This window comes from Rhinatrema bivittatum, chromosome 1 (assembly GCF_901001135.1).
Source record: "Rhinatrema bivittatum chromosome 1, aRhiBiv1.1, whole genome shotgun sequence".
Classification (NCBI taxonomy): domain Eukaryota; kingdom Metazoa; phylum Chordata; class Amphibia; order Gymnophiona; family Rhinatrematidae; genus Rhinatrema; species Rhinatrema bivittatum.
The window spans coordinates 811,571,008-811,592,903 of record NC_042615.1 but is presented as its reverse complement, the minus strand read 5'-3'; the positions used below and the strand labels follow the sequence as shown (position 1 = coordinate 811,592,903).

Here is a 21,896-nt window from a genome sequence, read left to right as displayed (position 1 = left end):
AACAATCACGTGGTGCGTGTTCACATTCTAGGTTAACACCACAATAACTATACGCTTTAGTTCATATTCATATATTTTTATTTATTATTTATATATATTATATTATATTATATATTATATATATATATATATTATATATTATTTATATTTATATTATATATATTATATTATATATTATATTATATATATATAATATATATATATATATTCATATCCTACCTAATAAACGAAGCTTGACCGACGTGCCGCAAATGCGCAGTAGAGAGCAGCTCTACTGCGCATGTGCGGGCGAGCACGTCAGTCTTAGGCAGCGTCAAAAAAAAACAAACCAACATGGCGGCGGTAGCGGCAGCGGGCGGCGGCGGCAGTAGCGGGCGGCGGTAGCGGTAGCAGCGGCGGCGGCGGCAGTAGCGGCAGCGGCGGTAGCGGTAGCGGGCGGTAGTGGCAGCGGGCGCGGCGGCAGCGGCGGTAGCAGTAGCGGCAGCGGGCGGGGGCGGTAGCGGGCGGTGGCGGTAGCGGGCGGCGGCAGCGGCCAGTAGCGAGGGAGGGAGGCGAGAGAGAGAGGGAGGGACGGACTGAGAGGGAGGGACGGAGGAAGTGGGAGGGACGGAGAGAGAGAGTGAGAGGGAGGGACGGAGTGAGAGGGAGGGACTGAGTGGGAGGGAGGGACTGAGTGAGGGACTGGGAGGGAGGGACTGAGTGAGGGGGAGGGACTGGGAGGGAGGGACTGAGTGAGAATAAGGGAGAGGTGAGAGTCAGGGATGTGAGTAAGTGGAAGGGGGAGAGGGAGAATGAGGGAGAGGTAAGAGACAGGGCCGCAGCGGCGAAGACGGGCGGCAGCAGTGAGGGAGGAGAGAGAGAGAGGGAGGGACTGAGTGAGAGGGGAGGAGAGAGTGGGAGTGTGAGAGGGGGAGGGAGTGGGACTGAGTGGGGGGGGACTGGGACTGAGTGGGGGGGGACTGGGACTGAGTTGGGGGGGGACTGAGTGAAGGGGAGTGGGAGGGAGTGGGACTGAGAGGGAGGGAGGGAGTGGGACTGAGAGAGAGGGAGGGAGAGGGATAGAGGAGGGAGGGAGTGAGTGAGACTGAGTGGGAGGGAGGGACTGAGTGGGAGGAGAGGGAGGGTGGGGAGGAGTGGGTGAGTGTGAGGGAGGGAGGTAGGGGGTGGTGAAGAGTGAGGGGAGAGAGAATGAGGGGGAGGTGAGAGACAGAGGGATGTAGCCCGTTTTAACGGGCTTAACGGCTTGTATATATATATTCCAGGAGATTGCAATAGTCAGGATCTAATCTAGTTCATATGGGTGCACTTTTAGGTCGATCTAACAGTAAAAAAAACCCAAAACAACAAAGATTCTAATTTAACTAACAAAACACGTCTAGTAGGATGATGGTGATGGGAGGCAGGGTCAGATAGGTACTTCAAGGGCTAAGAAGTGGCCCATACCCCCTCCCGCTGTTGTTGGCACTGCTACGATAGCACGGGCTCGCTCAGGGGCAGTGATGCAGGGACCCACATCCTAGATAGGCTTAATAACACTCGGGCCGATACAGTAAAGTCTGCGGGAGTCCACTCGCCGGTGCGCGCGATTCAGTATTTAAATTAGGTCCGGCAGTAGATCCGGGCAAAAGGAGGCGCCAGGGACACTAGCGCGTCCCTAGTGCCTCCTTTTTGACAGGAGCGGCAGCTGTCAGCGGGTTTGACAGCCGACGCTCAATTTTGCCGGCGTCGGTTCTCGAGCCCGCTGACAGCCAGGGGGCTCGGAAACCGGACACCAGCAAAATTGAGCGTCCGGTTTTCGGCCCGACAGCCGCGGGCGGAGTTCAAAATTTTTTTTTTAACTTTTTTTACTCTTCTGGACCTCCAACTTAATATCGGAGGTCCCGAAGTTTTGACACGTTTTGACACGTTACTCCCCATGCTTAAGCTGTATCCAAGTTTTTCTCTCCCCCTGTTCTATGTAAGACAACTTTGTCACTGTTTTATGGTTGCAATGTAAACCGGAGTGATAATTAACTCTGTTATTTGAACTTCGGTATAGAAAAGTTATAAATGAATAAATAATATCGCTATGATATTAAGTCGGAGGGTGCACAGAAAAGCAGTTTTTACTGCTTTTCTGTGCACTTTCCAGGTGCTGGAAGAAATGCTAATTTCTGAAAGTAAAATGTGCGGCTTGGCTGCACATTTTACTTTCTGTAATCCGCGTGCATACCTAACAGGGCCATCAACATGCATTTGAATAAGGGGTAAGGGAAAACGCACGCACTGTACTGTAGCGGCCTGACTATAATGTACTTTCATGGGTCCCGCTGGTTGCAGAGGGGGCTTCTGGGTGCTGTGCTCTCTGCCGCCCCCTGTGGGCAGGTGTTCCGGTAGCATAGTCACAGGGCCCTGGGAATTCTTGGCTGTGGAGATAAAGGGGCGCTGACAGTTATTTCCTGCCCTTCCAGAGGATATAGAGCAGGGGGGGTACCTGTCAGCGCAGCCGATTTCGGGAGTGGCTGTACAGAAAGCACTGCTGCTCAGCAACTCATCTCAAGTTAACTCCGCGCAAAGAGAAGCAAAAGTGCCCCCAGTTGTTCTGCTTGAATATACCAAATGAAAGGGAGGGAATTAATCCTGGATCCCTGGAGGGGGGGGGGGGGGGGGGCACACGTGCAGGCGAGACATGAAAGCCGGCTCCCCCATGGTATGGCGCCGATAGGAAAACCCGTCGTGGATCAGGTCTCCGGGCAGCGCCTTGGTTCAAGGGAGGCGCCCTTGCAGGCTTCTTATTGAACGACTTCAATTGCTCTTCACCATCGGAAGCAACCCGTCTAAGGCCAGGGATGCGTGGCGGCTAGAGCTCACAGGGGGGGGGGGGGCAGAGATGGTAAGCTCCGTGGAGCAGGGGGACACGTCCGGACATTTGTACAGCGCTCGAGAAGGCTCGCCCCGTGCTCTGCTCCTGTCCCTGGGGGGAACAGACGTGAAGGTTTTCCCATTAGAAAGGGAGGCTGCGTTAAAGCAGGCCGGCACCGTCGCGGGAGAGGGGCAAGGCTCGGTGACCGAGACCCAGGCAGGGCCCCGCTTTACCGAGCTTATTTCCCGTAGACGCGACATGGGAGCAAAGCCCGAGGAGGCATTCGCAGCAAGCAGTGCAAAGCGCAGGCCAGCTGGCCTCATGGCTAGGACCTGTTGGGGAGGCAGAAACTGGCTGGAAATGTAAACCTTTGGCGAGGGCGGGGCAGTCCTAGTGCTACAAGTTAAACCCCCTCCCCCCCTCGCCGGCTGACCTAAGGAAAGTGCGCCGAGGGACTTTACGGGGGGGGGGGGGGCATTTGTTCTCGGGGTGCAGAAGTGCAGGGTGCCGGAGAGCCTCCCTGAGCGGGGGGGCATTTGTTCTCGGGGTGCAGAAGTGCAGGGTGCCGGAGAGCCTCCCCCCTCCCTGAGCGGGGGGCTTAGTTGAACCCTGGGGAGAGAGAGGAGCTGGCAGCGCTCGCAAATCCTTGCAGGCGTTCTTAGTTTTTCGTGCACAAAAGCCTGGTTAAGGGGAGCGCGCGGCACGTGGTGGTCCCGGGGGGGGGGGGGGGGAGGATCTCCCAGGCCGGGGAAGCGTTCGCGGCCCTTTCCTCTGCCAGCAAACCCTGCTCTATTTATCACTCCCTTGACGTGTCGTTAGCAAATGGGAGCAGAGAGGGCTGATCTCTCCCTGAAAGGGTCATTCTCCGACTCTGCCTTGCCACTTGTTGCAAAAAAAAAAAAAAAGAAAGAAAGAAAGAAGCCCAGGGCTTCAGGCAAAAGCACAATAAAGCGAAATAGTTGCACGGCTGTCTTGTAAATATTATCCATACTTGGACGTGATCTTATCCGGGGCCACAAGCCGCCTTCATGGAGGAATAACGCCCGCAGATCGGGATCGGCTTTATTTATGTATCTTTTATTTTTTTATTTTGCCGTTCATACGGAGCGTCCCCCTTTTATGCGCTCTGATTTCGCGTGGGAGAGCGAGGGGCAGGGGGAAGCATGGTTGATAACACCAGCGTAGCCTCCAACTCTGCCTTGGTAAGCGCCTTGATCGCCTTTCGGAAGCGGTTTCTCCTCCGGCCCACCACCCCTCCGATTTCGGCGTTAAAAAATGTCCCTTTTCTCTCGCTCCGGCTTCCCTTGGATTATCCGCTCGCTGCAGCCCGGGCGAATCGCAGCAGCTCCGGGAAGGGAAATGCCCCAAACTTTTGTCTGTGTCCTTTCATTTATTTGCATTTATTTTATATTTATATATAATAAATACATATCTAATGCAAATAAAAGAAATGTAGATATGAATATAATTTTAATATTAAGCAGAGATGGTGGGCAGATGAAATTATAAAATCAGCGATCGGAAGAGCGATCGCGCGGCTTTGGGGACAGTCGGTTTCCGATTTTTATCCATTATTATTATTATTACTGCATGTTCTCCGACCAACTTTAATGCAAAAAAAGAAAATCTGGGTGATTGTTTTGCTTGTTGATATGTAAAGGTAATTCTATGCCTTTTCTTCTCCCCACCCCAGTCTTTTTTTTTGGCAGTTTGATTATTATTATATTTTTTTTATATTTTCTTGCTGGTGCCCCGCTCGCCATCGCTGGCGAGAGAAGGGGAGGTCCGGAGCCGGGCCGGGGCGAGGGGGGCAGCGGCCCCTGGCAAAGTGGCCAGCCAAGCGCCGATCTTCAGCTTCTGCCGGACGAAAGAGCCAGAGCCCTCGCTTTATGGGGAAAAACAACCTTTCAGCTGGGGGCGGAAAACTATATATATATATATTTTTTAAATTTCTTATTTTTGGAAGCGCTCTTACATCTCCGTCCTCCGACCCGGGGAATCTGTTCTCTAACTTCAGTAACTTGTTTAGCTTTTCTCAGCATTTGTGCGTTTTATTTTTTTATTTTTGTAAATGATTTGACTTGACGTGTTTCTGTTTCCGTCCCCTTTATCGGTGACTTTTTAAGCATTTTTTTTTTTTTTACATTCAAAGCATGCACTGCCTACAATTTTTTTAATTTTCCTTTAAAATGTCTCTTAAGTAGGCTACAAAAAAAAAAAAAATAATAAAATAAACAGCCCCGGAAAATATACCAAGCCAGCCATGCGCCTCTGGTTGCAGTGCAGATAATTCATTGCAACAGAAAGATGATTCTTTTCCCCTTTGCGCAGTTTAATTTTCTCTTGTCCTTCACTTTCTCTCCTTTTCAGTTCTTTCCTCTCGGATTGTGAATTCTTCTCCGTCTTCGTTTCTCTTCCACTTTCTTTCCCCTGGTCATGATTCTTTTGTTTTATTGTTAATTTCTGTCTGCTTTTGGGGGTTTTTTTTTCCCCTGCTTCCTTTCCATTCCCCCTTCCCCCGTGTTTTCCCCTCTCCCATTTTCCCGTCTTACTGTTTTTTTCTTTAACTTCTTTATTCCCCTTTATTAATCTCCTCTGCTTGTTTATGTGCTTTGTGCCTCCCACTTCTTTTCCGGCTTGTCTCTTATTTCTCCATGTTCTCTATTCTCCCCTGGCTATTCAAAGAGGAAATCAACCTTTTCTTTTCTCTTTCCCTAATATATTTTCTTTTCCTGTCCACTGTATTTTCTCTTCCCCCAGTTTTATGCCTTTCTCCGGTGTTTTCTCTCCTTCCCAATATTTTATCTTTCCCGTTTTCCCTTTTTGGAGCAATTTTGTTCTTCCTATATTTTTCTCTGTGTACCTCCCCTCCCCAAAATTTGTTCTCACTTCTACTTTCCTCCTGTATCTTCTCTGTCTTAACATATTTTCTGTTACTGTCACTACTCTTTCTCTGTTTCATCTCTATCATTTATCCCGTGTTTTCTGCCTCTTCCTTTTTCATTCTTTCACTTCTTTTCTCTTTTCCCCTTCTCTTCTTTCTCCTTCCTATCTTCTCCTTCCCTTGTGTTTTTTCTGGGTTTTTTTTACTCTTACTCCATATTTTTTCTGTTTGCATTTTTCCCCCATCTCTTTCCCTCACTTCTTACTGCACTGAAATAGCTAACACAGCTCCATCTTACTGTGCTTTCCTCATGTATTTTCTCTGTCTCCTTCCTGTATTTTCTCTCTTTTTTTACCAATATTTTCCCTTTTGTATTTCCCCTGTGTTTTTCTCACTTTCAGTCTCATCTTTGCCCCACACGTTCTCTTGTGTTCCCTTTGTATTTTTTTCTCACTCCACCCTCCTGTGTGTTTTCTCTTTTCCTCCTCTCTGTCCCCTGGCATTTCCTGTCTCTCTCTCCTGTTTTCAGCTTAGTTTCTTACAGGGAAACTGGGCCTTGCAGGATCACCACGTCTGCCGCCCACCCCCTTCCCTCTCCGAGTCTGTCCTCTTTCCTAACGGCTTTTGAGCAGCACATTTCTGTCACAGATAGTTGCGTTCCCTTCTGCTTCTGATCATGTCAAACCCTTCTTCTTTGCACCCCAGTTTTTTATAGGGAAACTGGCCAGTTGTGTTTCTTCTCTCAAACCCCCTTGTTTCCTCTTTTTCCTTCTGTCTCTCATTTCTGTTTTTCTGTTCTTTTGCCTTGCTATTTTCTCTTTCTCTCTCTCTGTAATATTCTTTCCCTCTGTATTTCCTCTATTTTCCCCCTGTATTTCCTCTCATCCCTATATTTCCTTTCTCTCTCCCTATTTCTTCTTTACCCTGTTTCTCCGTGCTCCTAATTTCTTTGTGATCTCTTTTTGTATTTCTCCTCCTCTGTCTCAGCACGTTCATGCCAGTCTGTAGCCCTGATGCCTTGCTTTTTCTCTTCTCTTCAGCAGGCCGTCTTCTCCTCCTCCTCACTGCCCCTGCTAGTACCGGGTGGCTCCGGGGTGCAGCCTGGGGCAGGCATTGGAGTCTCAGCCGTGGGGGTCGGCTCGGGCCCGGGCTCGGGCATGAAACTGGAGGCCGTGATGGAAAACCTGCAGCGGCAGCAGGCAGCCCGCCTGGCCCTGGAGGAGAAACTGCGGCACGACAAAGAGAAGGAGCTGCGCTGCCTGGTGGAGTCGCGCATCCAGCAGCAGGCGCTGGCCATCCGCCACTACCAGGCGGCTGTGCGGGCAGCGGCCGGGGAGCCTGTGCAGTGTTCTCGACCGCCCCTCGTCCTGTCCCGGGAGCCCAAGGATCAGGAGGAGGAGGATGAGGAGGAAGAGGATGACGAGGAGGAGGAGGAGGACGAGGAGCCACCCCCGTCACCCTCGCTGCAGCAGGCCCCCGCCACCCGAGTGCTATCCGGCCAGTCCCAGGGTCCCTCCCCTGCCCCGCAGCCCGCACACCACGAGTGGACCTACGAGGAGCAGTTCAAGCAGGTAGGACCTGGGAAAACCGCCTCTGTCCTCTGAGGAGTGAAGGCAGCCAGAGCCTCACAGTGTGCCTCACAGTGTGCAGTCATGCATGTAATCTTACACATACACAGACACACTCTGAAATATATAGACCTACATGTGTGCAAACATGCAGTGTTAAAGTCACTTATTCATGTAAATATGCAGTCGGACACACAGTTACATAGATGCACAGATAAACGGCCTACACACATCCACACATAAACACACACACGCACACACATGCAGTCACTCATAGCCACATGCATGCACTATTCTACAGTTACACCTAGACATGCACAGACACATGCAAACACACACACAGTTCCAGGTACATGCACACAAATATTTGCATGCAAACGTACATTTTCTCTTGCACATGCATACAGTTACACACAAATATGCAACATGCATGCACGTACCTAGACATACACTCAGCAAACGGTATAATGCCACTTTCACACACAAACACACCCACGTGGAACACCATAAGAGGCTCTTTGATGAAGCTGAGTGATGTCCCAGAGTCCAAGTGTCAGAACATCTGGTGCTGGCTGGTCCTGCTGATCAGCCCCAGTATCTCTCTCAAGTAAATCTCTATGCACTACCACACACAAAGAATGGCTGCCCACGTGCACACACTGACGTACATACCTGCCTATACCCAAATACACCTGCCATTGCTCACACGCATACTGACACATTCCTGTGTAACCCTACATTCATAGATACACAGCTTGCCTTGCTGGTTGTACACAAATACACGTGCCATCGCTCACACACAGATTTACACACTCCTGTGTAATCCTACATACACACAGCTTGCCTTGCTGGTTATACACAAATACATGTGCTATCGCTCACACACAGATTTACACACTCCTGTGTAATCCTACATACACACAGCTCACCTTGCTGGTTATACACAAATACATGTGCCATCGCTCACACACAGATGTACACACTCCTGTGTAATCCTACATACACACAGCTCGCCTTATTGGTTATACACAAATACATGTGCCATTGCTCACACTCATACTGACACACTCCTGTGTAACCCTACATTCATAGATACACAGCTTGCCTTGCTGGATATACACAAATACATGTGCCATCGCTCACACACAGATTTACACACTCCTGTGTAATCCTACATACACACAGCTCGCCTTGCTGGTTATACACAAATACACGTGCCATCGCCCACACACAGATTTACACACTCCTGTGTAATCCTACATACACACAGCTCGCCTTGCTGGTTATACACAAATACATGTGCCATTGCTCACACGCATACTTACACACTCCTGTGTAACCCTACATTCATAGATACACAGCTTGCCTTGCTGGATATACACAAATACACGTGCCATCGCTCACACACAGATTTACACACTCCTGTGTAATCCTACATACACACAGCTCGCCTTGCTGGTTATACACAAATACATGTGCCATTGCTCACACACAGATTTACACACTCCTGTGTAATCCTACATACACACAGCTCGCCTTGCTGGTTATACACAAATACATGTGCCATCGCTCACACACAGATTTACACGCTCCTGTGTAATCCTACATACACACAGCTCGCCTTGCTGGTTATACACAAATACACGTGCCATCGCTCACACACAGATTTACACGCTCCTGTGTAATCCTACATACACACAGCTCGCCTTGCTGGTTATACACAAATACACGTGCCATCGCTCACACACAGATTTACACGCTCCTGTGTAATCCTACATACACACAGCTCGCCTTGCTGGTTATACACAAATACACGTGCCATCGCTCACACACAGATTTACACGCTCCTGTGTAATCCTACATACACACAGCTCGCCTTGCTGGTTATACACAAATACACGTGCCATCGCTCACACACAGATTTACACACTCCTGTGTAATCCTACATACACACAGCTCGCCTTGCTGGTTATACACAAATACACGTGCCATCGCTCACACACAGATTTACACGCTCCTGTGTAATCCTACATACACACAGCTCGCCTTGCTGGTTATACACAAATACACGTGCCATTGCTCACACACAGATTTACACACTCCTGTGTAATCCTACATACACACAGCTTGCCTTGCTGGTTATATTTAGCAGATGTTGCTGGTTCTGATTTTTGGCTGTGTATCTGCGTTGGGAAAGTTGACCTCATATTATCCTCAGCCTCCCCTCCTGCCCCCCCCCCCCATTCAATGTTTGGCACAGTGGCCCTGGTTTCTGGGGTTTGGTCATTGGTTGGTTTTGGAGCGGAACTGGTTTACTGACAGGTGCTGAGGCCGGTCAGGACTTTGCTGTCCACTGTACTGTACTTGTGCTTTTGCCTTCCATCCTAACAGCTGCCGTTGGGGAAGATGAGGTGGTTTTACGTGAGGTAGAAATTTCGTTTATTTATTTATTTATTTTTCATCTCTGCTGTCCGCTCTGCCTCTTCCCTTTCCCCCTGTTGCTTGTGTGAAGTTTACTCTGGAACCTGGGCTGAAATTCCCCCTGCTTCAGAAAAACCCAAACTGGCCTGTTACAAAATCCCCTCCCGGGGGCCGGAAGTTGTTGCTGTGGGTGCGGATTCTTTGCGCGTTGTCCGCAGGGCTGGGGTCTCACGTCTCTTTGACCGCGTGGGTGATTTGAATCTTTCGCGACCTCCAGCGTGCGTCTGTGTCTGCCTCTCCTCTCCGCAGGACTGATGGAGAGCTAAAGTGCCACCCGTCTATTGACCCAAGTGTACAGTAAGCAGCGATTGCACCACTACTGCTGACCGCTCGGCACTTCTGTAGCGCCACTCCAGGCGCGCAGCGCTGTCCAAACACATAGAAGAGACAGTTCCTGCTCCATAGAGCTTACAACCTAGTCAAGACAAAACAGGCAGGGCAAAAGAGTCTTGTGGAGTCAACAGTTATTAAAACTGAAAAAAAAACCCCATTCTGTGACCAGAAGAAACAGGGGCGAGGCAGGGGTGTGTTAAGATTTAAAGGCATCCCCAAAAAGGGGAGTGGGTTTGAATAAGGCCTGTTGCCTGTGGAAGTTCTTTCTGTTTATTCTGACTCCAGGAAAACCTTCCCTTCTTGCTTTAAACTTGCTAAGGGGTAGGAGTTCCCGTCTCATGTTGTGCGCTGGATGCTTACCGCCCTGTCCGTCCTCTCGCGAGGCGCTGCCCACGGCGGGCAGCACCGTAGAAGATGGTTTAAGCGGTCCCGGCGGTCGCAGCTGGGTGTTCGTCGCGACAGCGTCTGCCGAGCGCTGGCTCGTCCTTAACCTTGGGCGGGAAAGGTGCAGGAATAGCTGCGTCGCGCCCCCTCCCCCCCCCACTTCTCTTGCCGTGGGGGAGGGTTTTTCCATGCGTGCTGGCGGAACGAATTTGGGGGTGGGGGATGGGTGTCCCACTCCGATCAGGATGGCGAGAGGAGCCCTGACTTTTTTTTTTTTTTTAATTTCGGGCAGCAGGGGAGGGTGGAACTGGGGGTGGGGGGAGTGTCTGTCTTGGTACTGTAAGGAGGAGAGGAAAGCTGGTCGCATCCAAAGCATGAATTGTGGAAAGTGAGCGTAGGAATCCATATATACCCTTCTTGGATAGCAGGGGGTCACGCCGGTCACTTCCTGCTGCTCAGTTTGAGAGTTGCCTGGTTCGCCTGGGAGTTTCCATGGCAATTAGGGGCTGTCTGTCGGTTCTGTCGCGTTACCTGACGGGCTGATCCGGTCCTGGTTTTTGCTCTCCCGCCCCCCCATTATTGCATGAGGGGGCTCACAGTTCTGATTCTCCTAAGACGTGCAGGGCTGGATTCCCCATACTTAACAATGGGACAAAACCAGGACTGGATTAGCATATTTGGATGGGCCGGGGGGGGGGGGGGGGCAACGGGGCCAGCCAGCTGCTAACCCCGACGGGACCTGCTGTTCGCTGCAGCTCGAGGAGGGACTGGAGCCACAAGAGTGAACAACACTGAATTTTGATCCCATTTTGCTCCTGATGTGAAATCCTCCAGTGTGGGCCTGCAGTCGAGGGGATTTGGGGAGCGGCTCTGGTTTGGAGCCCTCAACGGGCAGCGTCTGCTGGGGTGGCTGGGATTTGCGGTTTTTTTGTTTTTTTTCTTGTTTTTTGAGAGGGGGGTGGGAGCGTTGCTCTCCCTGTCCAGTTCGCTTTGCTGTGACGTATGCTAGGAATGGAAGGAGGGTGTATTGTTATGTGTGTGTAAGCCAGGGTTTGGGGTGAGATGCAGCCCCCCCCTTAAACCTATCTTCCATTTTCACATTCCCTTATCAAAATAATTTTGCATCGTTTGTGAAATTGCATACTAGCCGAGGGCTTTTTACCTGGTTATTGGGGGCAGGGTGAATCACAGCTCTACATATAGGTATTTATATAACATCGACCTTATATCAATAGTAATCATTTAGGGGAGTCCTGCCGTTCGGTACAGTTTAATGCATCTGAGACGGGCATGCAGTCCCCGGGCCTGGGTGCTGGGAGAAGGACAATCATTATCCTTCTGACCCAGTTACAACTGGCAAAACTGAGGTAGGGGGAGAGCAAGCGACTCACCCGAGGTCTCACACACACAAGAGTCGGAGGCAGAGCTGGGATTTGAAGAGTTTTTCTTCTCTTGTTTTGCTTAACCCTGGATCCTCTTTCCCGCCATGGTACTGGCGGATCTTCAGTCATTCCCTCCATTGGCTGGAACGGTCGTCCTAGCTTTGGGGCCGAGACGGAGGAAGCCTGCTCGCTTTCGTTCTTCTGAGCTATTTTGGCATTTTGGGTTTCCCTGTGAGGGACTTTCCCTGTCCCTGCAGCCGTAAAGCAGAAATTACGGAGTTGGGTTTCTCGATTTTGCCACCTCCTACCAGAAGCAGGTCTAACTCTTGAATGCGGGGGAAGCTGCTGGCGGGCACTGCGGCCTTCGAGAGCTGTTCCGTTCACTTCCCTATGACCTGTTTTAGCGCCGTCACTCGGACTCATTTTTCAGGCTGACTCACGGTGTAGCTACAAACTTTTACCTCTGATTTTATCCAACCCACAAAACAAAAATAAAACAGAAAAGCAGGTGAGAACCAGAAAAAGTAACCAGGGGAATAAAAAGCTAAGCAGAGGATTCTGCAGCTGTTCCTACGTCTCCAGGATGAGATGATCCAGGGGTCTGTCTTACAGAAGAGAACGCTTGGGCTTCAGAGCTGGAGCAGCGTCTTTGACGTTTGGAAAACTCCTTTCTGTGTGTTCGCCCCCATTGTCACAAAATCCCAAGTGAAACCGGGGACGCCGCCGAGCGGATCTTCACCAGAACCCCCCCCCCCCCCCGCCCCTCCCGCAGGGGCCACACCGATACTCGTGAAGCCAGAGTACAGCACGGAGCGCTCAAGAGTGGATCTTCAGAACCCCCTGCAAGCAGGAATACAGCATGGACGGACGGAGGGAGAGAGGATCTGTGATGTCATGTGAAGGCTGCTCAGTTGGGCCTATTTTCCTGATGTCTTTATGGCACCCATTGTGGATCTGCCTGGGGAATATTTGACAGTCCTTTTTTTTTTCTGGTTTTCTCATAGATGAGACTCTGGGAGCAGAAGGCAGACCAGCAGTTATTAGAAAGCGGCTTCAGGGAGTGAAGGTTTGCGTGACGTGTGTGTGTGTGTGTACCAAAATTAATTCTTCTGCTTGGTGACCATCCTGGTCAGACGTTTCACACAGGTGGATGGAGAGACTGTGTTCGGCCCGCCTTTGGAAGGATTTTTCTTTCAGAGCCAGTGCGATCTTTTGTCCATTCCTGGGTTTTTTTTGTTGTTTTTTTAAGCTTGCATTCCAGTGCAGTGTGGGGAGTGGTAGGTCTCAGCATTTTCCATTTGCACTGGAGGGTCCACAGTGCATCGGGAAGGTAAGTCAGAGAGGTCAGGACCGGCCTGTAGCTTCCAGAAAGTGGGTCACGTGGCACCTAATGATTTCCGGGGGGGGGGGGGTTGATACAGAGGGGCAGGGGAGGGAGATGCCTGGGGGACTGAGTAGGATCCACGGTGGCGCACGCAGCGAGCGGATGTTACTGGGCAGAGTTTTCCTTATCTGCCTATGGTTACCATGTTAATCTCAGACCATCTCTTGTGGCACTTTGCTGGGACCTGCTCAGGCGGTCGGAGCTCGCATCTCTCAGCAAGCACTGTTAAATGAAGCCAATCGCTTGTGATCTGACAACTTCTGCAAGTCATGGACTGTAGTAGGGAATTCCTTTCTGCTTAGGTCATTAGATCATTTTTTGGCATCCAAAGTAAGACAAGTGACTTTTGCCATTTTTGTAGTGGTGGTTTTTTTTTTTTTTGTTTTCTTTTACTGAAACCCCTCAAGTTGAGTGCCGTTCTTACCTAGAGATGACATAACAACGCACTGGCCCCGCTTCCCAGGCCCCATGGATATCAGCCGGCAGGATTCCTTGTTTTTAAAGGAAACGCTGCCCGCCGATGAAATTCCGTTTGTGCCTCAGGAAGGCAGACTGGTGTTGGCACTGACCAGGAACAGATTACTTGCTTGCAACAACCCTGCCTGCTTTTAGAATAATAACGAGGATTTGGTCTCATTGCACCTCGCAGCTTAGTATTTCAGAAACACGCGTGCAGCCGCCTCTGGGAGCAGTTTCCAAAGGGGAAAAGGAGCAATGTTTCGAGTATCCAGTTACGTGTGCAGTACTGGGAGATAAAGTGACTTGCTCGGTGACAGAGCTAGGATTTGAACTTTTGATTTTTTTTTTTTCCTAGCTTTTCTGACTCTGTGATCAGTAGGGGATCCCCCATCTTCTCTGTGTTTGAGTTGCCAATAGAGACTGGAGATCTCTATTGGTTCATACTGGTCTCTGCCTTCTCGTGGTAAATAAAATCCAGAGAAGCCCTGCTTTGCCTTGCCCTTGTGGGCATGTAGCAGCGACCTTGCTGGTAGGGTCAGCAGGAACATGGATGCCACTCTTCTGGTTTTGTAAGCCACGTGCATTCCCAGGAAACAGTAGTGGTAGTGCCAAAGCGTTGGCGAGGAATCGCTGTCGCACATGCATGATGCTACCGAGACAGTGTGCCAGTGCAAAGCGTGCCGTCTCTGGGGGAAAAGAACCGCAGAGGCGCCTGGTTTAAAAGGGCTGCAGTAGCATTGTACCAGTTACCGGGAATCAGGTCATGAATTTAAAGAATTCTGTAGGCAGTTAAATGGTGCCATTGTTTGGATTAGTACCAACATCCTGTAGGTCCGGAAGCAGCAGTGGGTTAAAGTCTAGTCTAGAGGAAAACTACAAAAGGAGATATAAATAAAAGTGGTATAGATAAAATAAAAGGACAATGTGACAATAGTAGAATACAGGAAGTCTGGTAAATAAGTGAACCTCCGCTGAGGTAGGGTGGTGCACAGCCTTTGAGGGTCTTGTAGGTCGGAACCAGAATTTTAAACTTGATGAGTAGAGGGCTGGGAACCAGCATAAGGTTTGTGGGGTTGGAGTAATTCTATTGAATTTATTTGCATTTCGTATCATTCGGACTGCAGTATTCTCTGTAAGCTGCAGGCGATGGTTTTAGTTCGTTAGTGATACTAATGCAGAGCGAGTCAAAGTGGTCTAAGCAGGAGATCCTGCAAGCCTGGATTAACAGAAGTGAAAGCGGTCTCGTCCAGGAAAGGACAGAGATGGTGGAGTTGGTGAAGATGGAAGCTGAGTAGGAGAGTCACTGAGATCTTTTTATCCCACCCATGGTAACTCTTTTGAGGGCTTAGGCTGTTTATTTTGGCGAAGCAGTCATTATGGTTGGACCAAATAGAACCAGCAGCCGGATGCCATCAGCAAAAGAGTAGTACGCAATTTGATACTCTCTGAGTTAAGAACATAAGAAATTGCCATGCTGGATCACACTAAGAGACCATCAAGCCCAACATCCTGTTTCCAACAGTGGCCAATCCAGTCTACAAGTACCTGGCAAGTAACAAAAAACTAAGTCTATCCCACACTACTGTTGCTAGTAATAGCAGTGGCTATTTTCTAAGTCAACTTGATTAATAGCAGGTAATGGACTTCTTCTCCAAGAATTTATCCAATCCTTTTTTAAAAACAGCTATTCTAACTTCACTAACCACATCCTCTGGCAACAAATTCCAGAGTTTAATTGTGTGTTGAGTGAAAAAGAACTTTCTCAGATTAGTTTTAAATGTGCTACATGCTAACTTCATGGAGTGCTCCCTAGTCCTTCTATTATCCGAAAGAGTAAATAACCGATTCACATCTACCTGTTCTAGACCTCTCATGATTTTAAAGACCTCTATCATATCCCCCCTCAGTCGTCTCGTCTCCAAGCTGAACAGCCCTAATCTCTTTAGTCTTTCCTCACAGGGGAGCAGTTCCATTTCCTTTATCATTTTGGTCGCCCTTCTCTGTACCTTCTCAAAAAAATGTAGGGGATTTATGAGGCAAAACTTCCCTTGGGTAAATCCATGTTGGCTGTGTCCTATTAAATCATGTCTATCTAAATGTTTTGTGATTTTATTCTTTATAACAGTTTCCACAATTTTTCCCGGCACTGAAGTCAAGCTCTCACCGGTCTATAGTTTCCCAGATCACCACTGGATCCCTTTTTAAATATAGGGGTTACATTGGTCATCTTCCAATCTTCAGGTATATTGGATGTTAATGATAGGTTACAAATTAATTGAAATAAGTCTGAAATTTCATTTTTTTTTAGTTCTTTCAGAACCCTGGGGTGGATACCATCTGATCCAGGTGATTTACTACTCTTCAGTTTGTTAATCAGGCCTATCACATCTTCCAGTTTTTTTTTTGAATTTGACAATTTTTATTCATATCCTTGGTATAACAAACATCACAACATCGGCTAAGAAAGCAAACAATATACATTCCAAAACAGAGGATCGCTCAATCCCAAGAGCGATCCCAAGAACTGGCCTCCCTCCCCCCTCCCCCCTCCCCCCTCCCTTTCCCCCCTGACAGGGTACCATTACACAGCTCTGTATCCAGCCATCCATTATGTCTACATAGTTTGATAACTAGAGATCAGATATCCACAGTCTGCCTGTATAGTCAAACAACATCCTGATGTACATAAGAGTATCACATTTAAAACAAGGTCCCATAGGAGAGTATACACACACTACAGGAAGGAGTGCCAAAGAAAGATAATGCAACATCAACCTGGCAAGAAACCAGCAGTACTAGTGACTACCCCAAGCCTAAAGCGGTGGTAAAGGGTTTCCAAGAGCAGTTGAAGGCAGCCAAGCGGTGGTGGCGGGCGGCTGTCAAATGAGCTAAACGATAATATGAGGTGAATTTGGCTTTAATCTCCACGAGCGAGGGAATATTCCCAGACTTCCAATTAGCAGCTATCAGGCTACGGGAGGCAATAAACAGTTGGGCACAAACCCTGTGATATTTCTTGGGCACCCGGTCTGGAAAATCGTGCAGCAAAGCCACTCTAGCAGTAGGGTCAACAGGCAAGTCCAATATTTTGCTTAGCCAGGCAAATATCTCCGTCCATAAGGCGGCAACTGCAGGGCAATGCCACCAAATATGTAGATAGGTACCCACTGCACCACACTTGCGCCAGCATTCATCTGTGATATGGGGGTAAAACTTATGTAATTTATCTGGGGTATAGTACCACCGATACACCATTTTATAGCAATTTTCCTGGAGCTTAGCTGATAATGAGCATTGTCTGGCCAACCGCAAGATATCGCCCCAGGCTTGATGCCCCAGCTGAATATCCAGATCAGCCTCCCATTGATGAACAAAAGTGCACTGTTCAAGGCCATGTGGGAAAAATAATTGATAAAGCTTAGAAATGGCCCCCTTGAGAAGGTCACTATAAAGAAAGTAGGACTCTATAATAGATCTGCCTGGCCGGAGGGAGCCAGTACGTTGTAGGGTGCGAATGAAGTGAGTGATTTGGGCATATGCAAGAAAACTGAGGGGGGGTAAGTTGTATTTAAGAGCTAAATGTTCCGCTGATAGAAATGACCCCTGTGAAATGAAGTGCCCAATAGTGAATATCCCCTTTTCCCGCCAACTGTGAAAGTAGGAGGATGAGCCACCCGATTGAAATTGGTCAGTAAAAGCTAAGGACGATTGATAAAAATATTGATAATTGCCCACCAGCAGGTTGCGTGTCTGCCCCCAAATTCTCAGTGTGGTCTCAAACGCCCAAGGGATACATTGCACAGGGCCCCAACTGTCCCGTGGCTGCCATGGCATAGCGGTAACTGCCATCCGTCCCACCATAGCTTGTTCAAGTTGAACCCACTGTTTGGGCGAGGTAGAGCGGTTAAGGTCCAGGAGAGCTCGTAGCTGCGCAGCCTGATAATACCGCAAAATGTTTGGTACCCCCAAACCCCCCTGGGGCTTTGGTAAAAAGAGAAGAGCACGGGACAGCCGAGGGGGTCTCCTTCTCCATATAAAATCAAAAATCCTACGCTGCCAGTTGCGAAGAATAGAGGCAGAGATATATACTGGGAGAGAAGAGAACAAATACAGGAATTTTGGCAATACACTCATTTTAATAATGGCAATTCTCCCTAGCCAGGAGTATAGGCCACGGTTCCAGCGACTCAGATCATTGGTGATCTGGTTAGCAAGGGGAGCATAATTTAATTGAAACAAGTCGGACAACTGTGATGATATACGCACACCCAGGTACTTAATATGGGATTTCGCCCATCTAAAAGGGAAGCGATCCTTTATCCTTTGCACAGTCTCCGAGGGGAGGTTAATGTTAAGCAACTCAGATTTGTCCAGATTAACCTTCAGACCGGACACAGCACTAAAGGCATCTAGTTCCCGTTGAACCCCCTGGAGAGATAACAATGGATCAGACAGGAACAATAGAACATCGTCCGCAAATAAGGACAACTTGTACCGATGTTCCCCTATCTCCAGCCCCTTAACCTCCAAGGATTCACGAAGTTTAGTAGTAAGGGGCTCCAAATACAAGGCGAACAATAATGGCGACAATGGGCACCCCTGTCTGGTGCCTCTGGCAATGTCAAAAGGGGGCCCGTATCCATTATTCACCCTAACCCTCGCTCGTGGGTGAGAATAAAGCCTTTGGATCCACTGAAGAAAATGGGGTCCAAAGGCCATACTTTGTAGAGTGGAGAAGAGAAAAGGCCAATGTACCAAGTCGAACGCCTTCTCGGCGTCAAGGGAAAGCAATGCCGCCGGTACCCTGTGCCTCTGAGCCCACCACATTAAATCCAACACCTTGCGGATGTTATCAGCGGCCATTCGATGCGGCACAAAGCCCACCTGGTCACTGTGGATAAGTGAAGGAAGAAATTTGTTAAGCCTGAGCGCCAGGATCCGGGCCAGTATTTTAAGATCGACGTTAATTAAGGAAATGGGCCTATAGGATGCGCATTGCGTCGGGTCTCGCCCGGGCTTCGGTAAGATCGTGATACCCGCTACATTAGCTTGGGGCGCAATAACCCCATTTGCACGTAAGCCATTAAAGAATTGGGCCAGCGGACCCGCTAAGGTGTGCGCGCATCTCCTGTAAAAGACACCCGATAGGCCATCAAGGCCCGGGGCCTTGCCCGGTTTAAGAGTCTTAATGACCGCAAGTATCTCCCCTTCCATAATGGGAGCGTCCAATGCTTGCTGTTGCGCCGAGGTGAGGCACGGCATTGTAACCGTATTTAAATAATGTAAAATATCGTCTTGACGGATCTGGTCGTTCGCTTGGTACAGTTGGCCGTAAAAGCGGGTAAAGGCTTCCCGGATTTCCTTGGAAGCCGTCAGCATGGCCCCCTTAGAGTTTTTAATTTTAGCTATAGTATTGCGAGCCAGCCTAGCTTTCAAACTGCGGGCCAGCAACCGCCCAGCTTTGTCCCCCCCCTCATAGTAAGCCTGCTTCGTGAGGTCTAGTGTATGAAGCAGCTGAGCGTTATCTAGTTTATGAAGTTCCGCCTTTGCCGCAAGCAATTTTTGGTAGCACCGGGGGGACTCGGTTCGGATGTGTTCCTGGGAAAGGAGTCTAATTTTGTGCATTAAAGCCCTCCGGTCTTGTTGCTTGCGGCGTTTGCAGGCCGCCGCTCTAGAAATTAAGAGGCCGCGAGCAAACGCTTTGGAACAATCCCATATCATGCCTTCATTGACATCTGGGGTATCATTAACCTTAAAGTATTCAGACAGCTGGGATTCAAGCGTTTGGACAAATAAGGGGTCAGAAAGAAGGGATTCATTGAGTCGCCAAAAGCAATCCCCCCGATCACCATCACTAATATCGATATCCAAAAAAACTGGAGCATGGTCTGACCAAGATATAACATCCAGGTCTGCTTTAGTGACCCGATTTCCCAACTGCTTATCCACTAGAAAATAATCGATTCTGGAGTAGCTGTCATGCGGGTGTGAATAGAACGAGTAGGATCGCGACTGGGGATAACGGACTCGCCATATATCAATGAGAGTCCAATCAGCCATCAAGGCCTTCAACTGCTTGTGAGCCGAATGTGGCACATGGGAGGAAGACGCCGAGTTATCCAATCCCTGCTGCAGGGTCATATTAAAATCGCCACCAAGGATTATAGAACCCTCCGCATGATTTAACAATAGGGTTTGGATTTCTTTCCAAAAGGGCCCACTTGCCACATTGGGAGCATAAACAGCTACCAGGGTGTATACCTGAGTGCCCAGTTTAATTTTCAGCAATAAGAAACGGCCGTTAGGGTCCGTAACATGTGTTAAATATTCATAAACTAAAGAAGATGATAGAAGTATCCCCGTCCCAGTATATTTGGCAGCCCTAGTGCAACCAGCGTGATATACATTTGGGAATGATTTATGTTCCAAGAGATGGCCGTGATGCGACCGCAAATGGGTTTCCTGCACATATACTATATCCGCATTTTGGTGATGTAATTCTTGCCTAAAAAGGAAGCGCTTCCGATAGGTGTTTAACCCCCTAACATTTAGGGAAACTATTCGAACCATGGGGAAACATATAGCACAAAAGGACGCTGGAAAAGAGACTCTGGCAGACTGTATTGAAGTAGAAAAGGGGCAACAGAGAAAAGCCCGACCTGAGCGGGCCCCTTCCTGCTACGGAGGTGCTGGATACATTGTGGTACTTGAAACGGCAATAGTGGGTCCCCTGTCTCAAAAGGGTATTCCATCGAATGTGTTCGCGGGCTTAGCCGCGAACCTCCACCCTGGGGGGTATCAGTGAGCAGCGCTAGAGGTCAACTTCAAGTCCCCCCCCCCCCCCCCCCGCAGCCCTCTGAAAAACCTGAAACATCAAGCTGAGCAAAAAGCAGCTATAAACGGATTAAACGTTCCATCTGGGTAAAACATCACATAATGTTATTAGAGAACAGCTATTGCTAATAGTGAGAAGGTACATACAGACCCAAACCCACGGTCTGTAAGAGGAAAGAGAACGAGACCGGTCATGCCCGAAAAGAGCAGCCAGGGCTAGACCGTCCCCAACAATAAATTCAATGAGTCCATGCTGGCCAGTCAGCCATGTTCAGCTGAGGGAACGGCAACTGGGGTGGGCTGCCTCCGCAGACGTCCTCTGCCATCTCCCGGCCGCCGCCATCTTGGAGTAGCATCAGGCATAAATTGCTTCGTCGAGGTCACTTCAGCGGAAAATGAATGAGCCAAGCCCGCCTCTTTGAAGACATTCGCTGCATCTGTCATAGATTTAATTTTGTAAGAAATCCCGTTGTGCTGAAATAATAGGGCGAAGGGAAATGCCCACCTGTACTTAATCTCTGCTTGACGAAGGGCCGCTGTGGCTTCTCTGAGTAGAAAGCGTTTTTGCAAGGTGGAGGGCGCCAGGTCATTGTAAAAAGCAATAGTACAACCTTGCCATGTCCATCCGGGGTGCGCCCTTGCCAGCGAGATGATTTCCTCCTTCTGCTGGAAATTTAGAAATTTAAGAACAATGTCCCTCGGTTGGTTGTCTCGCCTCTGACCTAAGGCACGGTGCGCACGCTCCAGCACTATGATGGGTGCAGGCTGTGGCTCAGCCAAAGATGGTTTGTGCTCCTCTATCAGTGCTGTGCAAATGGCCGCCGCCGTGTGCATGCAGTCGTGGAACGGATCCGTTTCCGGCACGCCGCGGATGCGGAGGTTGGAGCGTCGAGCCCTGTTTTCCAGGTCTTCAATCTTTTCTTGCACGGCCTCCAATTGATTCGAATGCTGTTGAGTGTGGCTGTGAAGCGTGTCTAAATTTGCGCTTTGGCCGTCCATCCGGGTATCTATGTCGTCCACGCGGCGCCCCAGGGAGTTAAGATCTTCACGCAGGTCGGCCATACCGGCTAGCAGTTCCGCTTTGTATGTTTTTAAGTCCGTTCTTATCTCACAAAACCAGGATCTAATTTCGGACCTGGTGGGGATGTCCGGGTGCAATCCCCCGGTCGCTCGCTCTTCCCCGATAGCCGCGCCGGTATCCATCGCGGCCACCTCCTCAAAGCCGTCCCGCTGCGGTAGGCCTTGTTCGCCGCCCTCATCCGCTAGTAGATCATCAGCTATTTTGCTGAAAGAAAAACGCTTGAGGTCGGCGGATTTCTTTTTCGCGGCCATCTCGGTCCTTCCC

General features: G+C 49.2%; 1 protein-coding gene across 1 annotated transcript in view; it reads left to right on the top strand.

The window, feature by feature from the left end:
* Positions 1–3,771: 3,771 nt before the first annotated feature.
* Positions 3,772–21,896, top strand: part of ARID3C (AT-rich interaction domain 3C) — a 558,215-nt gene continuing 540,090 nt past the window's right edge. The window contains exons 1-2 of the mRNA XM_029581435.1: positions 3,772–4,044; positions 6,767–7,297. Of these exons, the coding sequence (XP_029437295.1) occupies positions 4,006–4,044; positions 6,767–7,297 (570 nt within the window). The 5' untranslated portion in view covers positions 3,772–4,005. The remainder of the gene's footprint in view (positions 4,045–6,766; positions 7,298–21,896) is intronic.